The sequence below is a fragment of the Microchirus variegatus genome (assembly GCF_963457635.1).
Source record: "Microchirus variegatus genome assembly, chromosome: 9".
Taxonomy (NCBI): Eukaryota; Metazoa; Chordata; class Actinopteri; order Pleuronectiformes; family Soleidae; genus Microchirus; species Microchirus variegatus.
This window is the reverse complement of record NC_139810.1, coordinates 17,799,672-17,816,476: the sequence shown is the minus strand read 5'-3', so window position 1 is coordinate 17,816,476 and position 16,805 is coordinate 17,799,672. Positions and strand designations below refer to the sequence as shown.

At 40.9% G+C, this 16,805-nt stretch overlaps 1 protein-coding gene across 1 annotated transcript in view; it reads right to left on the bottom strand.

Annotated features, from left to right (window-relative positions):
• ubr4 (ubiquitin protein ligase E3 component n-recognin 4) overlaps positions 1 to 16,805 on the bottom strand; it is a gene marked incomplete at its 5' end in the record, with an annotated part of 43,012 nt that overhangs the window by 10,684 nt on the left and 15,523 nt on the right. Inside the window, 43 exons of the mRNA XM_083894776.1 lie at positions 30 to 269; positions 358 to 551; positions 827 to 914; positions 1,006 to 1,091; positions 1,544 to 1,688; positions 1,850 to 2,018; positions 2,172 to 2,408; positions 2,505 to 2,583; positions 2,746 to 2,973; positions 3,067 to 3,216; positions 3,297 to 3,506; positions 3,913 to 4,026; positions 4,117 to 4,321; positions 4,504 to 4,672; positions 4,969 to 5,106; positions 5,382 to 5,486; positions 5,866 to 6,043; positions 6,294 to 6,424; positions 6,658 to 6,769; positions 6,928 to 7,049; positions 7,153 to 7,423; positions 7,778 to 7,912; positions 8,022 to 8,085; positions 8,356 to 8,388; positions 8,920 to 9,136; positions 9,390 to 9,606; positions 10,271 to 10,434; positions 10,855 to 11,056; positions 11,224 to 11,398; positions 11,491 to 11,648; positions 11,771 to 11,998; positions 12,125 to 12,277; positions 12,502 to 12,660; positions 12,779 to 12,961; positions 13,083 to 13,253; positions 13,381 to 13,614; positions 14,327 to 14,474; positions 14,908 to 14,978; positions 15,265 to 15,456; positions 15,633 to 15,696; positions 15,877 to 16,264; positions 16,474 to 16,574; positions 16,658 to 16,759. Coding sequence (XP_083750902.1) covers positions 30 to 269; positions 358 to 551; positions 827 to 914; positions 1,006 to 1,091; positions 1,544 to 1,688; positions 1,850 to 2,018; positions 2,172 to 2,408; positions 2,505 to 2,583; positions 2,746 to 2,973; positions 3,067 to 3,216; positions 3,297 to 3,506; positions 3,913 to 4,026; positions 4,117 to 4,321; positions 4,504 to 4,672; positions 4,969 to 5,106; positions 5,382 to 5,486; positions 5,866 to 6,043; positions 6,294 to 6,424; positions 6,658 to 6,769; positions 6,928 to 7,049; positions 7,153 to 7,423; positions 7,778 to 7,912; positions 8,022 to 8,085; positions 8,356 to 8,388; positions 8,920 to 9,136; positions 9,390 to 9,606; positions 10,271 to 10,434; positions 10,855 to 11,056; positions 11,224 to 11,398; positions 11,491 to 11,648; positions 11,771 to 11,998; positions 12,125 to 12,277; positions 12,502 to 12,660; positions 12,779 to 12,961; positions 13,083 to 13,253; positions 13,381 to 13,614; positions 14,327 to 14,474; positions 14,908 to 14,978; positions 15,265 to 15,456; positions 15,633 to 15,696; positions 15,877 to 16,264; positions 16,474 to 16,574; positions 16,658 to 16,759 — 6,930 coding nt within the window. The remainder of the gene's footprint in view (positions 1 to 29; positions 270 to 357; positions 552 to 826; positions 915 to 1,005; positions 1,092 to 1,543; positions 1,689 to 1,849; positions 2,019 to 2,171; positions 2,409 to 2,504; positions 2,584 to 2,745; positions 2,974 to 3,066; positions 3,217 to 3,296; positions 3,507 to 3,912; positions 4,027 to 4,116; positions 4,322 to 4,503; positions 4,673 to 4,968; positions 5,107 to 5,381; positions 5,487 to 5,865; positions 6,044 to 6,293; positions 6,425 to 6,657; positions 6,770 to 6,927; positions 7,050 to 7,152; positions 7,424 to 7,777; positions 7,913 to 8,021; positions 8,086 to 8,355; positions 8,389 to 8,919; positions 9,137 to 9,389; positions 9,607 to 10,270; positions 10,435 to 10,854; positions 11,057 to 11,223; positions 11,399 to 11,490; positions 11,649 to 11,770; positions 11,999 to 12,124; positions 12,278 to 12,501; positions 12,661 to 12,778; positions 12,962 to 13,082; positions 13,254 to 13,380; positions 13,615 to 14,326; positions 14,475 to 14,907; positions 14,979 to 15,264; positions 15,457 to 15,632; positions 15,697 to 15,876; positions 16,265 to 16,473; positions 16,575 to 16,657; positions 16,760 to 16,805) is intronic.

The following is a 16,805-nucleotide window of genomic DNA, read 5'->3' as shown; positions in this document are numbered from 1 at the left end:
CAGAAGAGCAAAAGCCATCTGTTGCTCACCTGCACTTGTGGCACTGATACACATTCTCACCGCAGTTGCCACACACACCAGGGTTGGCGGGCACAGAGGCACTGCAGCGAGGACACTGCAGGGTTTCAGTGGAGGCCTGGTAGTTCTCATAAAAGTCAGAGAACTCGATCATCAGGTTGGAAGCAACGATGGGTAAGGGAAGGTCGATCTTCACCTCTGTCTGTCCAGGTGTCAGCTGAACCTTCTTTGCTTTGTGCCAACGAGCAGGCCTACAAATACAAGCAAAGAGTTTGAATAACATCCAGTCAAGTGTGTAATCTGTGTGAGAGATACCAGGAGGTTTTTGGTCAGACTTACTTGTTCTTCAGCTCCACAATGGCCTGTACGGTCCGGTTGTTGTAGTAGAGGTTGATGGTACGAACCATTTTGGTACGTTTGAGGTCACCAATCTTCACAGTGACTTTACTGATGGTGTGACTGCCAATGAGCTTGACAACCTGCTGTGTGGTGGTGTAGCGGGTGTCCACTTTGATGGATGACAATTTTATATTCTAAAGAGAAAAGGGGCAACACATTACATGACTTGAAAACAATAACACATTATGTTCATTTATGCCAGAAGGGTTTAACGAATATAGGTCTCGTCAGTATTCAGTGATCCGTGTTCTGTCCACATGGTATTAAACCCTTAACAGAAACCATTAGCCTGTGAGACACATGAAGATACAGCAACTTCAACTAAAAACTCTACTCGATGAACATCTTGAATCTTGAATTTTATTTTTGAGGTCAAAATTGTCTGAGTGACGTCATGATTTGCACTTACCGAGAAGGGAACTTCCGGATTGTTGCACACCAGGCAGGGATCACTCTCCAGGAAAAATCCATCAAACTCAACTAAACCTGAAAGAGTGCTGCGGGGGAGAACACAAACGATCTGATTTATGTACACTACATACATGAAATAAAACTGTGTTCTTCGAGATGATGTTTGTTCAGACATACTTGTAGATGTTGGAGTTGGGGTGATTTGTCAGGATATGGTTCTGTGCCCTCAGGATTTCTACAGCTTTTTGTGAATATTCCCTCAGCTGGAGAAAGGAATGGAAACATGTATACAATTTCAGAGATGTATGAGCATAATTTTTACAACACTGATCTACTAAAAAACTCAAACACATCCAGAATAGGAACATGTACACAAGAGTCTACAATGTGACTGATTTAAAGCTAAACAAAAATGTAAAATCCAAGACAAGTATTGTTTTTGGTGGCTCTGTGTCTTTCTGTGCTTCCCCACTAGCATTTGCTAATATGACCAACAGAGGCCACCAGAGGCTTGTTGGAGTCTGCCATCTCTGATTGCCTTGTTTAACAGGTACTAAACTATGCACATTGATCAAATGCAAACATAAATGTGCAAGAAAAGCTAATTTTGTCACTTTAAACAGCTGCTGTCACATACTTCCGGTGCAAGATGTTGGATCCAATGTCTGAAAATACATGATGTTGGAAAAAAATCTATATATCCATAGTTACAAACCTTTCTCTCGGTCTGAGGAGTTTTCAGTGAGAAGTATCCAAGCAGGTCAACAAATTGAGCAGCTTTCCGGCCATAAGCAGGGAGTTCAGGCCAGATGGCCCAAGTCAATTCCAACAGCAGCTCCTGCTGAGATTTATTGGAATTCCTGCAGAGAGATTCAGATGTCAGCCAATAGCCCAAGTTTTGATTTCACCATCTTATGATTAAATAACATTTTTGCTCAAAAATAATTTCACTGTTCATGGGTTTATGCACTGTAACTTTTTGTATCATCATTAACAGCCCATGAAATGTGTTATGAGGTACCTGTAGATATGAAGTGCCAAGCAGTGTGCTTGCCAGCGCACAGCAGATGAGTTGGACTCTAGCAGGAAGCAGCGCAAAAACTGAATGAGCGTCTCCTTGTCTGCAAACTTGTTAAGCTGACTGACCAGACCCATACACAGCTGATCCTCCTGGCTGCCAACCCCATCACCTGTGGTCAGCAAACAAAGATAAACACAGTCAAGAGACTTGCACCTACTGATTATTTTAACCACCAATTATCCTGTTCAGGGTCACTGAGACTTGAGTCTCTTCAAGCATCATGTGTCATCAAACCAATCAACTAAGTACAACAAAGTCTCACCCTCTTTGTCTTTTTCCTTGTCCTCTTTTTTGCTCTTTTTACTGGAAGACTTGCTCTGAGATGACTGAGAAGCTCCGGTCTGTCCTGCACTACTGGAGCCTCCAGAGAATGTTGAAGAGGAGGAGGAGCTGGCCAGCACCTTACTGCCACACAGAGCACAGGAGAGCAGCTGCAACAGTACTGGGGAAACTCCCTCGTCCACGAGGAAGCTGACTTGGAGAAGGAAGTACAGCACAGCTGGACAGAGAGGAGAATAAGAGACAAAGTTAAAAACCTTGGCCTTAATGCTGTATTTAATTCAAGCAACAAAAAAAAAATTCTGAAAGGACTTACAGTCATCCTTCATGCAGAACTTCTGCCAGTTGATTGTTCTCTGAGTGGCAATTTCAGCACACGCTTTTAGATGTTCCATCTAAACAAGAGACATTTGTTCAATTCAAGCAGTTGATTTTTATGAAACCTTAAACAGTGGACTGTTGTGTGGAAAAAAAAGTGACAACAAAAAACTCCGCCGCTCAGGGTAGGGCAGGGCAATTAAGGTGCATCTTAATGACATCGTTCACAGGACACTCACCAGATTGATGAGTGTGTCATACTGTAGAGCTGAGCCAGAGGTGGCTGTAACCACACCGGCCCTAAGGAAGATGCCCTGCTCCTCCAGAAGCTTCTTGATGCTGCGCATGTGTGAGTCAAGAGTATGCAGATCCCGCAGCTGGCGATATTTTTCTTTGGAGCCACAGATAAACAACAACAGTTTTCTGACTTGCCTCCTGACAAACGGAGTCTGCTGGATCATCAGATACTGAGAGGAAAAAAGAAACAGAAATAAGACAGTGTACATTTCTTTCCTAATGTCAGATAAATAAAATAAAAGTAGACAATAATAACTGCTTACTTCCGACAGATAGTAGAACCAGGAATGGTCAAAGACGGGAGGTGGGATACGAGGGTTGGAGTCGGCAATCTTCTTGATTTGATATGGCAGCCTGAGCACCATTTCAGTCAGCAGCTGAGAGTAGGCTTCAAACACATCAGCAGCATGTCCCTGATAGGAGGAACATCACAGTAAGTTCACAACAACACACAGAACAATAAGAATGCAAGCTAAAGTAATAAAGACGACACCTTGACATATTGGCGTAAAAAGAAAGGGCTCATGTCTGGAGGAGAGGAGGCTGTGTGTGGACGAAGGAGCTGGCTGGCAGTCACAGGCTCCTCTTCACCCTGTTGGCTTTTCCAGAACTCCAGGAGTGACTTGAGCACATTGAGACAGTAGTCAATGGCACCCAGACTGAGCAAGGCAGTCGCTGTTGCATTGGAAATCAGGGATGATGACTGGAAGAGAGAGAGGGAAAGCTGTGTTGTGCTGCACAAATTTTGTAAAATTAAGTATTATATGACTAATATAATCTACAACTGTATACTGAGAAACAACTTAAAGGTGCAATTCTGGCTATTGTCCAGCCTGCTTTCGCTGTCACTCGGTGGTAATAGATAGACTAATAATTTAGGTAGTCATCTGTTTATTGGAAAACTGCGAAAATCGTTTTGCTTTAATAAATCCAGCTGCCTGCAATCATTGATAAAACACTGTTCAATTTATGATTTTCTTTTAAACATTGTCATTAATATTGTTATTGCAAATATCCATGAAATGTTGAGACACTATTCTTAATATCAAAGTCATTAGGATAAGCTTTAATAAAATATGAGAAGGACTGAGGAAAAGACAAGAATGTACCTCTGAGGAAGATTTTGATCCAGATTTTGTTCGAGACATAAAGACGCTGAGCAATCTCATGATGACCAGGTGAACTTCGTTGATGGAGCTACGCTCATTCTTCATGGACACATCCTGCCAAAAGGATTACATTGATGTAGTAAAAGCACAACAAAATAAGCTTGATTCATTGCTTAAAAAATAAATAAAAATAACTATGCTTACCTTCTTGTACATGTCAAGCTCAGCAATAAGCTGTGCAAGCAGGTCATCCAAGGCACCTTTATCCTTTTCATCCTCGCCATCCAGATCCGAGGTCAACATAAGGATAACTTGCATGTAAGGAATGGCTTGGACGCCACCAACATTGTGGAGCTGAGAGAGTTGCTGTAGCAAGCGCTCTAGTAGCATAAGACGAACCATGTGCAGCCTAATGACAAGCAAAACAAAGGAGAGTCACTTCTGCAACTGGGTTAAATACAATGAGAACTTTAATGACAACATCTACTACTGTTCAAAAGCAAATGCATTTTTAAAGCTCTCCTGGTTCACAATGATACCAGTGGATGGTAGAGAAAGAATCTCGACACCACCTAATTTAGGTAATCTGACCTGTTGCTTATATGAATATCGCCCTCATTTTCTCCTTCTCCCTCTGAGCCTTCGCCTTCCTGCTGAGCTGTGGTGGTACTGATGGCCCCAGTGCTGGAGCTCACACTGCCTGGACCTGCAGGATGGCCCTCCACTGTTGTGTCACCATATGCACTGCTGCGTCCCGACACTGTACACATACATGCATGCATGGATGGATGTAAATAGGCAAATATGTGGTCACATATATGAAGATTAAATAAAGGATTAGATAAAGGTATGGGTTTGCAAGGAACCAGCTATAATCTGTAAACTAATAAGTGATGTATGAAGAAGATTGTCAAGATTTAAATCAAAATCAAATGTTCAACGAGTTATCATCTCATCTCAGATATGCATCCACAAAATAACAGTATAAGGCTGGCATAAAAGAGTGAGTATTTCATGTTTGTCTTTGGGGTAATGCTTTGTCTTCAAATCACCCACCACTGTGTTCTCCTGCTACAGAGTCAATTGCAGAACCTCCACTCTCTGAGCCCACACTGCCTCCGTGCTCAGCTGGGGAGGTCCGCAGTGTGGAGCCGTCAGTAGCAGCTGTGCTGCCCTCATCATCTGATGCTGGGGCTGAAATTATAGCAATAGCTGTAACAGCAAATACACGGCGGTCATCTGGCCAGGATACATAATCTTATTTTACACTTATGCACAAACACTTAAAAAGATAGATAAAAACTATTTTGGACATACAGTACATCATGACATTATGAAGATTAACTCAACCGTGAGTAAAGCTATGTTAAACATTTCACCCAAACCTATGTCTCATGTTGAAGTTTTTACTAGCCCCTCTACTACTACTGGTTTAACATCGCATACTATAATAAATGTGTTCATATTACCTGATGCAGTTGTGTCTGAGAGAGTGCCAGCATCCAGTGAAGAAGAGCTTGGAGCCTGGCCAGACAGGCCAAGGCTCTGAAGACCTAGGGCACTGCTACTGCTACCTAAAAAGATCAAAAAGGAAAACAGCTGACCCAACATGTAGATCTCGAAAGAGTTGATTCAATTCAGTAAAAATGTTTGCAACTATTCATCCTATATCATAAAAATACCATAAATGGATAATGCACAGGCAGGAGCATGTTATTGTGCAGAAAAATAATCTAATGCATCACATTCATGGTATTTTAAGCTTAAGATTTCTCTTCATTGTAAAATGATTTTAAAGTTTTAGTTATATGGCACAGTTGTACAAAAGTCAAAAATATTAAATGAATATTAAAAAAATATATATTACTGTAAATATAATATATTAATTTATGTGTGCTCGTGAATTGGAACTCACAGACTGGCAGGGTTACATTAATTTTTTTTTACTCTTACCTTGTTGATCTTGCTGAAGGCTGAGAGCAATGGCAAGCTCCACCATAGTTTCATCATCTGCATCAGGAGGGATGTCCAGCATGGGGGGGAAACCCTCAGCTCCAGCAAGGAGAGCTTCCAAGGGAGATGGATTTCCATTATTGACATTCTCTGCTGTCTCTAGGACCATGGACTCGGACTAAAGAGGCAGAAAACAAGTATGCCGTTTATTTCAACATGTATCTTATGTCATACATGAAAAACAGAATTCATAAAGGGTCATCTTAAACAGGCAAGTGTTAAAAATGACCTTGACAGTTATGCTACTGTTGCCTCACCACTGACCAAATGTAGGATAATTCCTATCACATCAACTATTCTTTCAAACTGCAAACAATACAGGAGTTGTCAAATACATCCCACAGACAAAATTGCTCTTCTTGACTCACCACCATCTCAAAGTCACCATGGTCCACTTCATTCTGTTCCTGACTCTCCCGTCTACCTTCTTCTCCTCCAGTCAGCCCCGATGACTGCATTTTGTCATCTGCATCATCATCGTCATCATCATCCTTGTCTCCTGGCAAAGAAAACAACTCAACCAGTTAAACAGAGCTGAATCCATGCAGATCATAGAAGTCTCAACACGTTGCGAGTGCTATACATTTGATCAAAATGTATGTGTCCTTGTACCTTGTCATACCAAACCACAAGAACTGAAATGGTGTTGACTCCAAAATTAGCTTGCATAGAACGTCTAATACAGCTTATACTATCCACTGACGCTTTGCAAATAACAATGTGAAAACTTACCCATAGGTGTGTTGGAGCGTGGGGGAGATGGAAGAGTCACATGTCTTCTTTTGTTTCTTGGTCTAAGCACTCTGATCAACGCCTGCTTACAAGCAAAGCTCACAGATGTGTCCTGAATTTGATTTAAAAGGAAAAACAGTCAAATGTCTATGCAGCCTTAAAGAGATCCTATTATTTGTCAGTGATAGTGTTTTTAAATCTCAACAAACAAAGTATTAAAACTTTCAGGTTAACTATGATACTAGTAAAAAAAACAAGTTTGGAACTTACAGGGCATAGAAGCATCTGCATGTAGATTTTGGAGGCAATGTTGATGTAATCCAGTTCACAAGTGCAGTATGCATGGATGATATCCACCAAGGCATTTACTGTTGCTTCCACATGAGTTAGACCTTGTGTGACGAGAGGGGAAAACATGTTCATTATCATGAAACAGTCTACACGTTTTTGACTGTACAACACAAAACACTAAGAACATGGCTTCTGAACATTTACCGGGTAGGCAAGCAGGAGCAAGAAAGGCGTTCTTTGGTTTGAGGGCATGAAGCTTCCAGAAGTTATTCATCAGCTGTGAGATAAAATTGCAGCTTTCACCATCTACATCCGTATCCTTTGTTTCTGTAAAATGCACCAAGTTGCTGGCTCTCATGATTGCAATGGAGCGGGCGGTGATCACAAGCCTCTGGAAAACATCAGGGTCGAGCTCTTTTCCCTCACGACTGCTGCTGTTTAGGCATTGTACTGCATTACTCAACAAAGACTGGTCCTGATGAAGAGAGGCACACGTGTATTAGTTATTCATGAGTGATATAGAGAATAAGCACATCCACTACATAGTACATTAAGTACTTTCCTATATTACAGTTCTACGAATTTGATCTATAAAGTTTTAGGATTATCTGTAGATAAATGATGAGCAAGCAAAGATTCAAATTGGCATTTTCTGCGACTTGCTCCATGAAGCTCCACCCTTGCAAAACTTGTTACATTACTAGATAGTGACCGGTCCTAAAAAACTAGTATTTGACATTTTCTTTTGCTCTTGGCCATCATCCACAATTATTCATTGGTCGTAGGTCTGTCTGACTGCATGTCCTAGTCTAACGTGTGGGACTTTTACCTTGTGGTTGTGGTAGGCAGTTCGACTGGTGTGCAGGCTAGCAAGAAGTCCCTTAGTCTGCTGCTGCACACCTGCAGGGGTTGGCATAGACAGGAGAAGAGTGGCTAACTCCAGTGCTGCACCCTTATTCTTCTCCTATGAAGAGTCAACAACAAGACTTTCAGTCAACAATGGAAGACAAGGGGACGTTTAAAAATGCCCAAAATTTTAAATTTGTCAAAGAATACGTTTGGCATCCGTTTACCTTTTCACTGGATGAACCTACTGCAAAACAGCTTTCCAAAGCCTCAAGTGAGCTGACCACCAACCTAAAATTAAGAAATAAGATTAACAATGTTCACATCTCACACAGCTTTTGCCATAAAGTCAACCACACAACAACAATCTTAAATTGTCTGTGCTATTCTAAATGCCACAACAACATCAAATGTAAGAATAAATGGATAAATTGGAAGAAGAGTTATATTTCAAGAGTGGAGATGGTGCATGGTATGTTCACAATCTCAGCAGGCATGGACACACAAACGAGCACACATGCACAAACCATACAAACAAGCAGAGAAAAGGCAATTACTAACCGGTCCAAGGTTGATAAGGACTCAGTTTCACAACTTTTTATTGTATTTTTGGGAGCAAAAGAAAAAGGACAAAAAAGTGTGAGGATCACAGAAAGAAACAAGTGAAATTAAATGACTCAGTTGAACGAAAGAGAAGCATGCAAGAAAAGATGACATCACAATAGCCATGCACTAAATACTCTATACTATACATCTGTTGTTAAACTTCAAGTTTGACCACAACAACTCCTGCTACATAGCTGAACCCATGAAGGGTTAAGATTCATCAAGAGTGGGTGGTATTTTAACATCCATGCATACAGTATATCTTATTGGAAAACCAAACAGGAAACTGCCAAATCGTACAAAGTCCCAGTTTATCAAAAAAAAAAGTTCTGCTCACTGAGAAACCCACGTAGTTCTTATGCACCCACTGTTAAGTCTGAAGTAGTAGTTTAAAAGTGACTCACTAGGTCAATAAAAAATCAAGGAAATTATACGTTTAAATGAACGACAGCGGACTGAGATCTGTAAATCCTAACAGTGTGGGCTGATCCTAAGAATACTAAAATGTAAAGGTCATACCTCTCTAGCACACTGCCACTAGTGGCAGTGGGGGTGGCTATGTCTCCATCAGAGGCACCATTGCCCTGGTTGAGGTTGGGACTGCAGACATTGTTAACCGAAGCAGAGGAGAAGTCCTCAGGTGGATCTTCAGGCCAGCCAAACTGCTCCTTGGTTTTACCATAGATCTTGATTGAGTCAAGCATGGTGACTCCAGCTGGGTCAACAGATGCTCCAACTTAAAAAATGAAACAAGATGAATCAGCATTAGTCAATGGTTATTAAACCGTCTGTAGCAAATTCAACATGACCAGGTTCAAGAGAACAGCTCATTGCAAAATTTAAACTCATACGAAACACAAATATAATATGCATTCATTGGCGTTTTAAATAATGCCAAGTAATTACACAAAGTTTCCTGTTTACAAAAAAGGATGTATAGATGTTCATGAAAATTAACAACCAGATATCATTATCATGGTCGCGCTTACTGAAGATGCACAGCTTCTTGTCAGCCTGCAGGGCCTCCTCTCTGGTAAAGGGAAAGTCAAACCATCGGGCTCTTGTCAGGTTTATCTGCATGGTACGACCAAAAACTTCCACATAGGAAGGAGCCCTCTCAATGGCCTGAGTGCCCACTTGTACCCGCATGCCCGTCATCACCATAGAACTGTTGTTGTTGACAGCTTCTACTGTGAATCCACCAGGCTAGGACAAAAGAACCACAGTGTTATTAAATTAATAACTCTCTCTGCAGCAGGGTTTCCCCCAGTGTATTATAAGCCTGGCGGGCCGCCAGGCTTACACTACGTTGCTTTTTTAATTATTTTAAATAGATTTTTTTTATACACCACAGATTTTTCTATACCGGGGAACAAGGGCGCATGCTCCCCCATGTAATCGGTGCAGCGCACGCTTGTCCAGGTGCCGATTGAAACAAAAGTCACACTATAAAGTGTGTCATTGTCAATAAAGATATATTTATGGATTCACTGGCCGATTACTTAATTAGTATTTAAGTGAAAAAAATATATTATTTATTTAATTTCAAGAGTGTGTCTTTTTGTAAGACTCTATAGGCTTACAATAACAGACAATAGTCATAATTAAAAATTTCCTGCAAACTTTTAATTATTTTTTACAAAAACGCTGTGGGCCGCTGGTGGGCTGCCCGAGAGGTCCTACCACCGGGCTTAGCAGGTTTTCTGGGGGAAACCCTGCACTGCAGTATGTATTTTGTGCTTTTTATTTAAAAGATGCATATAACAACAACACAAGACTGTCAATAGTTTTTCACTAAATGAGAAAAAAGGCAGAGCAGTGTTTCCACATTTTCTGATGCAGGTACTATGAAATATTAAAGCATCCTTACCTTCGTGTTGGCCACATACATCCCGGTAGAGTTGAGTCTGTGTTTGATCTGCTGTCCATTATAGACCTGTAGCAAATCATTGCCACCAAACTCCACCTCTGTCAGCTGCTGGTTGTGTTCAAAGAAGTCCACTGGAAATGTCACCTGACTAGAAGTCCGGGTGGCTGAAAGAAAAAAAATCATCAAATTAAAATTTTAACATTTTTGCAAGGACAAAGCATATGGTACACAAGAAATGGTGCTTTCACCCTCAAGCATTGTACAAACACCACAAATCATAAGTCACTAAATTTGTTTCTTATTGAACTTAGATTGCTCCTTGGATGTATGTGGATAAATAGAAAAAGCCATGACAGACTAAAATATTGTTATTATAAGTATTGTTAAACAGTTTTTGGGATAGGGCTAATGTCCAAATGTCAACAGTGGTTAACCAGGCATTTTAGCAAATCAGCAAATGTTCTCTGGATATATTGATCATATTTCTCTTCTAAACATTGTGTACATTATTTTTTTATGTTGGGATCCACTGACTTGTGGTGCTGATCATTAACAGTAGTTGTATTTATAATACTAATACTCACTGGTAGCAGCTGCTTTGCGTTTACGGACTGGTTTCATGATGCTGGCACCACAGCTGGGCTGCAGTGATGGCTGCAGCCAGTAAGACGTGTTGTCCACATTAGCCATGTAGATTCTTAGGCTTCCGTCTTCACAGAGCAGAATCATGGTAGTGCGCTGTTGCTCATTACTGGCTGTGTGCCGAATCGCTACCATATCTTGAATCTGATGAAAAGAGTCAATTAGAAAACAACCATAAAATCAATCTCATAAGTGACAAATTTGTTAAGAAAACAAAGATGTTGTATATACGTAAAACAAATATGTTAAAGATGTAAACACTTAAATGTTTAAACTGCTAGTAAGTGTCCATTGGAGTGAGTTCCAGGTACCTTAGCTTTGGCTGGCAAGGTTTTAATTTCTTGGACGAGGAAGGTGTCAGGTTTGACCATGATCACCAGTGGTATGCCTGTCGTCTGCTGCACACAGCATACCAAGCCTGGATGGTTCATGACCTCAGACCATTGGCACAGAGCAGGAGACACCTTACTGCTACCACCATTAGAGCTAAAGAGGGAAACACAGAGATGGTTAACTTGCCAGTTTCAATACCCTGTTCTAGAACAGTGGTCCAGGAGTAAAGACAGGGAGACCCTTACCCTTTGACATTTATGGGGAAGAGCCTCTGTACATCAGTGGTGCTGCGGCTCACTGTGGCAGCAAAGGACTTTCCTTGGCTGTAGCTGAAGAAAAGCATCTGAAGCACATGAGAGTAATAGACAGAGACACCGCCCCCGGCTACCTGCCCATTGGTATCCTGGAATCACACAGACAGAAGTTACCTCAGTGCTGCTCTAACAGTCTTATGTCTTTAGCTGCAGCTGTAACAAAATTATGCACAACACATGATTTTGATGGTTTAATATATGCCCCACTTACCTTCAAGTCTTCATGGTTTATCTCCAAAACATTTGTGACATAGAAAGGGCCATGTTGGGCACTGCTGGATTCATCCATGACCTGTGTGTACATGTATCCTGCTGAAGACATGATGACGATAATGTTCTTCCCCTCTTCATTGAAAAGGAATGTCGCATCACGAATCTTTGAACTTGGAAGCAGGAAGTAGTACATGGGACTCAGGGCATCCACTGACAAGTCATATATCTGTTACAAAACATAGACAAAGAAACAAATCAGCAGCATGATCAGTCAACTGTGAGGGACTAATTCCTTTATCAACAAAAATGTTATCAAATCACCAATAATAACAGGTCAAGATTGAATACATACCTTTACAAAGTCAGCGGTGATGATGGCGAGCTCAGTCTGCGAACCTGGTAACCACACAGCTTTGATGATAAAGTTTCCTGTAGCCAGTTGTGGGTGAAGGACCAGATGGTCCGAGACAGATCCTGTGCTGCTGAATGTTAGTACGTGACAGTCCTGGGGAAAACAATAAAGAACTAAGAAGACAGTCAAGCACTAAACCTCTATAGCTGTCATTCATATACAAAATTATCCTGTTAAATGTTCTGATGTAAATTCTAAGATTACCCTTTAATACAAGTATGTTGTGGTTTGTTTTCAACTGTAAAGACACCTCCATTGTTCTTATTGCCCTTTAATAATTTTGATTTAAAAACAAACAGAAAAGCTTATTTTCTGACCTTAAGGCCACACACAGCCAGGTAATCTTCATTACAAGGGTTGCCTGTAAGACTGAGGACAGTGAAAGGGACAGGGGCAGAGGCTAGGCGGGTCAGTGTTAGTTTCCTCTTGCTTGAGTCAGCTTGCTTCAGGAGTGTCGACAGCTGAAGAACTGTTATCTGCCAAATGGAAAATAAATCCATAAATAATGCAACACTTTAAAAGAAAAGAGCAATTCTCATTTCAAGAAAACCAAAGATAATTATGCGATTAGTCTAACTCCTGTGTGTAACTTACCTTTCCCTTTTCATGGCTGACTGCAAGATGCTGGCGACGGCCATGAGGTGAGGACAGGACACACATTGCAACACGTCGCAGGACATGTGCACTGATGAGCTGGCGTATAGTTTGTCCCTGGTCGCCACTGTAGTTCATTCTCACGTTCTCAAAAGCCCCTTCTTGAGAGCCAAGCGTAGGCACCTGAGAAAAAAAGAGTTACTGTTAGTACCATTGTACCACACAGTGGTTCAACAACTTTGTTTATGATACGATTTAAAGAAAGTTAAGGAATTTTCAGAACTCTACAAATCCTTCATCATACCATTAACTGGTCTGTCATTTCCACATTTTTGTCCTGAGTATGCAATTCATTGAGGGCCTGCTGAGCCCGGCTGCTGCTTCCCACTGCTGATGCCTGCTGGAAGTTGGTCTGGATGGCTTCCATGAGAAACATGAGCATTTCCAGAATGGCTGCTGCAGTGGATGAACCAATCTGCCATGAAAAAAAGAGCCAATACAGTGAGTCAGAACCTCTACGGTGCCGAGCATGTAAAAATCTGAAGAAACGCCAGAGACAGGAGCAGTTAGCAAACCCAAAGAAGATTAACGGTTTCTCTTACCACTTGTGCTAGCAATTCCTCCTGACAACCCTCAATGCTCTTGCACACACTGCACTTTTTGGGTCTGTCCTCATCACCAGGTTTACCATCACAGATGGTCACCTTACCCTTGTCAGAGGGTGAAGCGTTTTGGTGGCGGATAGCACTCTCGGGCATCCGCAGTTCACTCTGGAATGCGGAGCTCTCTTTGAGAGTGGATCCCATGCCACTGCTGGGGCTGCGTTTGACCAAGGCCTGTAGATGAAAGAACACAAGAGAGAGCACCAAGCATTAGTACACACATCAATAAACGCATCACATAATATTCAAGCCTTTCATACTAGAGCATCATCCTTGCTTTAAATTAGAATTACTTGACTTTGCTTGCACCCTGATAACTTATGGTCAAAAGGATGCTCAGAAAAGTTGTGTTAGATGGAGAAGCACTTTAACTGAACTAAATCAAAACCACAGATTATAAAACAGACAACATTCATTAACTAGAATCATAATATAAATGTAATTGTCTGAAAATCAAAATCATATAATTTTACTTGCAATGTAATTACAAAAGTAAAGAAAGCAGATTTATATGGTAAACTTAACTATTATGGGCCAATACAAATCACAGGACTGACACAGACACACAAACAATGTAGAAAAAGCTATCACATAATTTATCAGATCTTATGGTAAACTAAAAGGGGACATGCAAGTGATGGATTGTTCATTATAACATGCACATTCAGAAAAGTGTTAATTAAGATTAACTTGGAAAGCTGGCCTTTAAGTTCACAAACTATTGACAATAGACATTTGTAACATGATTTCAGGCCACATGTGTGGGGGCTAGCTATCACCCTGACCAAATGAAATGGCTGGATGAAAGTCAATGGGGGAATGACTTGCAAACCAAAGTTACCGCTGTTGTTCTCTTCCCATGATGACCTGAGGTATTCGGTCTCACCTGGCAGCTGCCATCCTCTTTGGCACCGCAGTCACAGAAGAAAGAGCCATATTTGGCATAGGAGATCTCATGGTCTTTGTGACAGACCTTGGCGCACACTGTGCACACACCTACCCCATCCACCATTTTACAGGTGTGACAGTGGTACCTGCAGAATGAAAAGGAACAGGGCAAGGCTGTATATAGTATATGAGCTTATTAAGGAGTCATTTGCAGTCTATTCTACTGAAATAAATCTTGAAGCACATACAGTACATTTCATCTACACAATTGTACATCAACAGTACAAATTAACATTTTTTAGTTTGTTAATCGTTTATTCACTGTGTCAGTCATTTAGAGTTGTTATTTCCAATGATATTAGCAAATTGATGCAAGCCCATTGTTATTGTTGTCCAAAAATAAGAGTTACTAAAATTTTCTTTGTGACAAAATCTATTTTCAGGTGTAACAGCCTCTTAGTTTTAACAAAAGAACGATGGCCTGCAAAAAGATCCAGAAGTTGATCATAATTAAAAAGCAGAAACAGCCCTGGATCTTCAAGATTTAAAGTAAAAGCTCAGGGAACAGATTTTCTTTACCAGTGCTGGTTCATGAACTCCTTCTGAGTGATGGTGAAAGTGCAGAGTTTGTTGCAGAGTGAGTCTTCATCCTGTAAAATGGTGACCAAGATGAAGAAAATGATTGCAACTGATAGAGCGAAGAAATTTCAATGTTCTAGTCTAATGCACTTCAAATTCTCTTGGTGAACTCGGCCAACTAGGTCTCATCTAAGACTCTTCAATAGCAAATAATAAAAGGGGTGGGGGGGCATACATTTGTCAAAATGTCAATTTAGCGTGATTACAATGCCTCTTTTTTCACATTCAGGTGTATAGTCTGCAGATTTACTTGGCAGAGTTATAGGAGAAAATGTATCTAAAGGAGTGAGATCTCACCGAGTCCTCTGCCTGGGAATCATCCTCTTCAACTGCAAGTTCTTCCACCCAGTCCGAGTCCACTTCCATGGCCTTCTCTTCTCCCTCCATCAGCAGTGCTGTTGTGCCCTGTCCACTACTTTGCCGCAAGGCATTCATTACATCAGCTAGATAGGAGATGATGTGGCATGAACACTCCAGCATGCTTGCGTGCTGAAACCAAGGAATAAATGTACATCATTACTTGATATTATTGTTTAAAAAAACTATAGCCTTCACTTAGAATAGTAAAATGAAAAATGCATAAAAACTGTGTGTAAAAAATATTCTATACTTGAATGGGGTAAAAGGCAAGTTGGTGTTATATAATGATAAATATAAAAACATACCTTTCCTTGGGATACATTGGTGCTCACTTTTTCCACTACATTCTTCTGTGTTAGATACTTTTTGCTGTAGGTAAAAAATAAAGCCACTGTAAATATACATACAAATTATATAATATGGAAAATAATCAGGTCATAAAATGCAAAGGACAGCAATTTTCTGGCATCTTTAAACCAAGCACTGATACCATAAAATATGCAGTTCCCTGGTGCAAACTAAATCATGTTTGTGAAACTAATCGCTTACCATCTGGTCAACCAGTCAATAGCTGCTCTGTGGAGTTGTAGATGACCAGCCCCCTGTCCAGCACTGGCAAGAGTGGCCATGATGACCATGAGTTCAGGAAAGCCTGTACCATCACCATGGGCCAGCATGTCTGTTGCCATTGGAATGAGAGTGCTGAGGAGGACGGTGCACACTCCTTCGCCCACCTGGCTGTTATCACGGACAATATGAGTGGTGAGCAGCTGCAGAAGCTGTCGATTTTCCTGCACTATTTCCAGCTGCTCCGAGTCTTTTGGTGGGGAGGCTGTCATGCGCATCAGCCAGGACTGCAGACGAGAAGGTTCCACGCAGGCCAGCTGGGCCAGAGAACCACACAGACACAACAGGCTGGGGTTTGGGCTCTTCTCCGCTAGAAATGACAGCAAGATCATGGCACAGAAGTTGAAGAAACAGCAAATGTATTGAAAGGTTTTAAGGTTACTTAATATCCACTATTTAATTTATCTGAACAAGGCAAGTACTCAATACAGCCCATGGACAATGACATAGTATTTATTTATGTATAACAAAGCCTAAGGAAAAAAATTCTTGAGTAAAATTAACTGATATTATACTTACTGAGCTGGAAAAGCTTTGTAAAGAACTTCAGTACTCTGTTGCAGAACTTTGCTGACAGGTTTTCATTGGCTGTTGCCATCATGATCTGGACAAGATCTCCACTGGAAAAAAATAAAAGGACAAGATATGTAAAATATGTGAAAATATTTCTAATAATGCTGCCTGGATTATCACAAGACGATACCTGAATGAAAAGAACTCTTCCATCGCCTTGCGGACTTGACTGCTCTCAAGCTGTTTCTCAAGGTACTGGAGGCACTCCTCAAGAACAGACTCATCCAAACCACTAGAGAAGTTAAACAGCAAGGATTGTAAAAAAACAAAACAAAAAA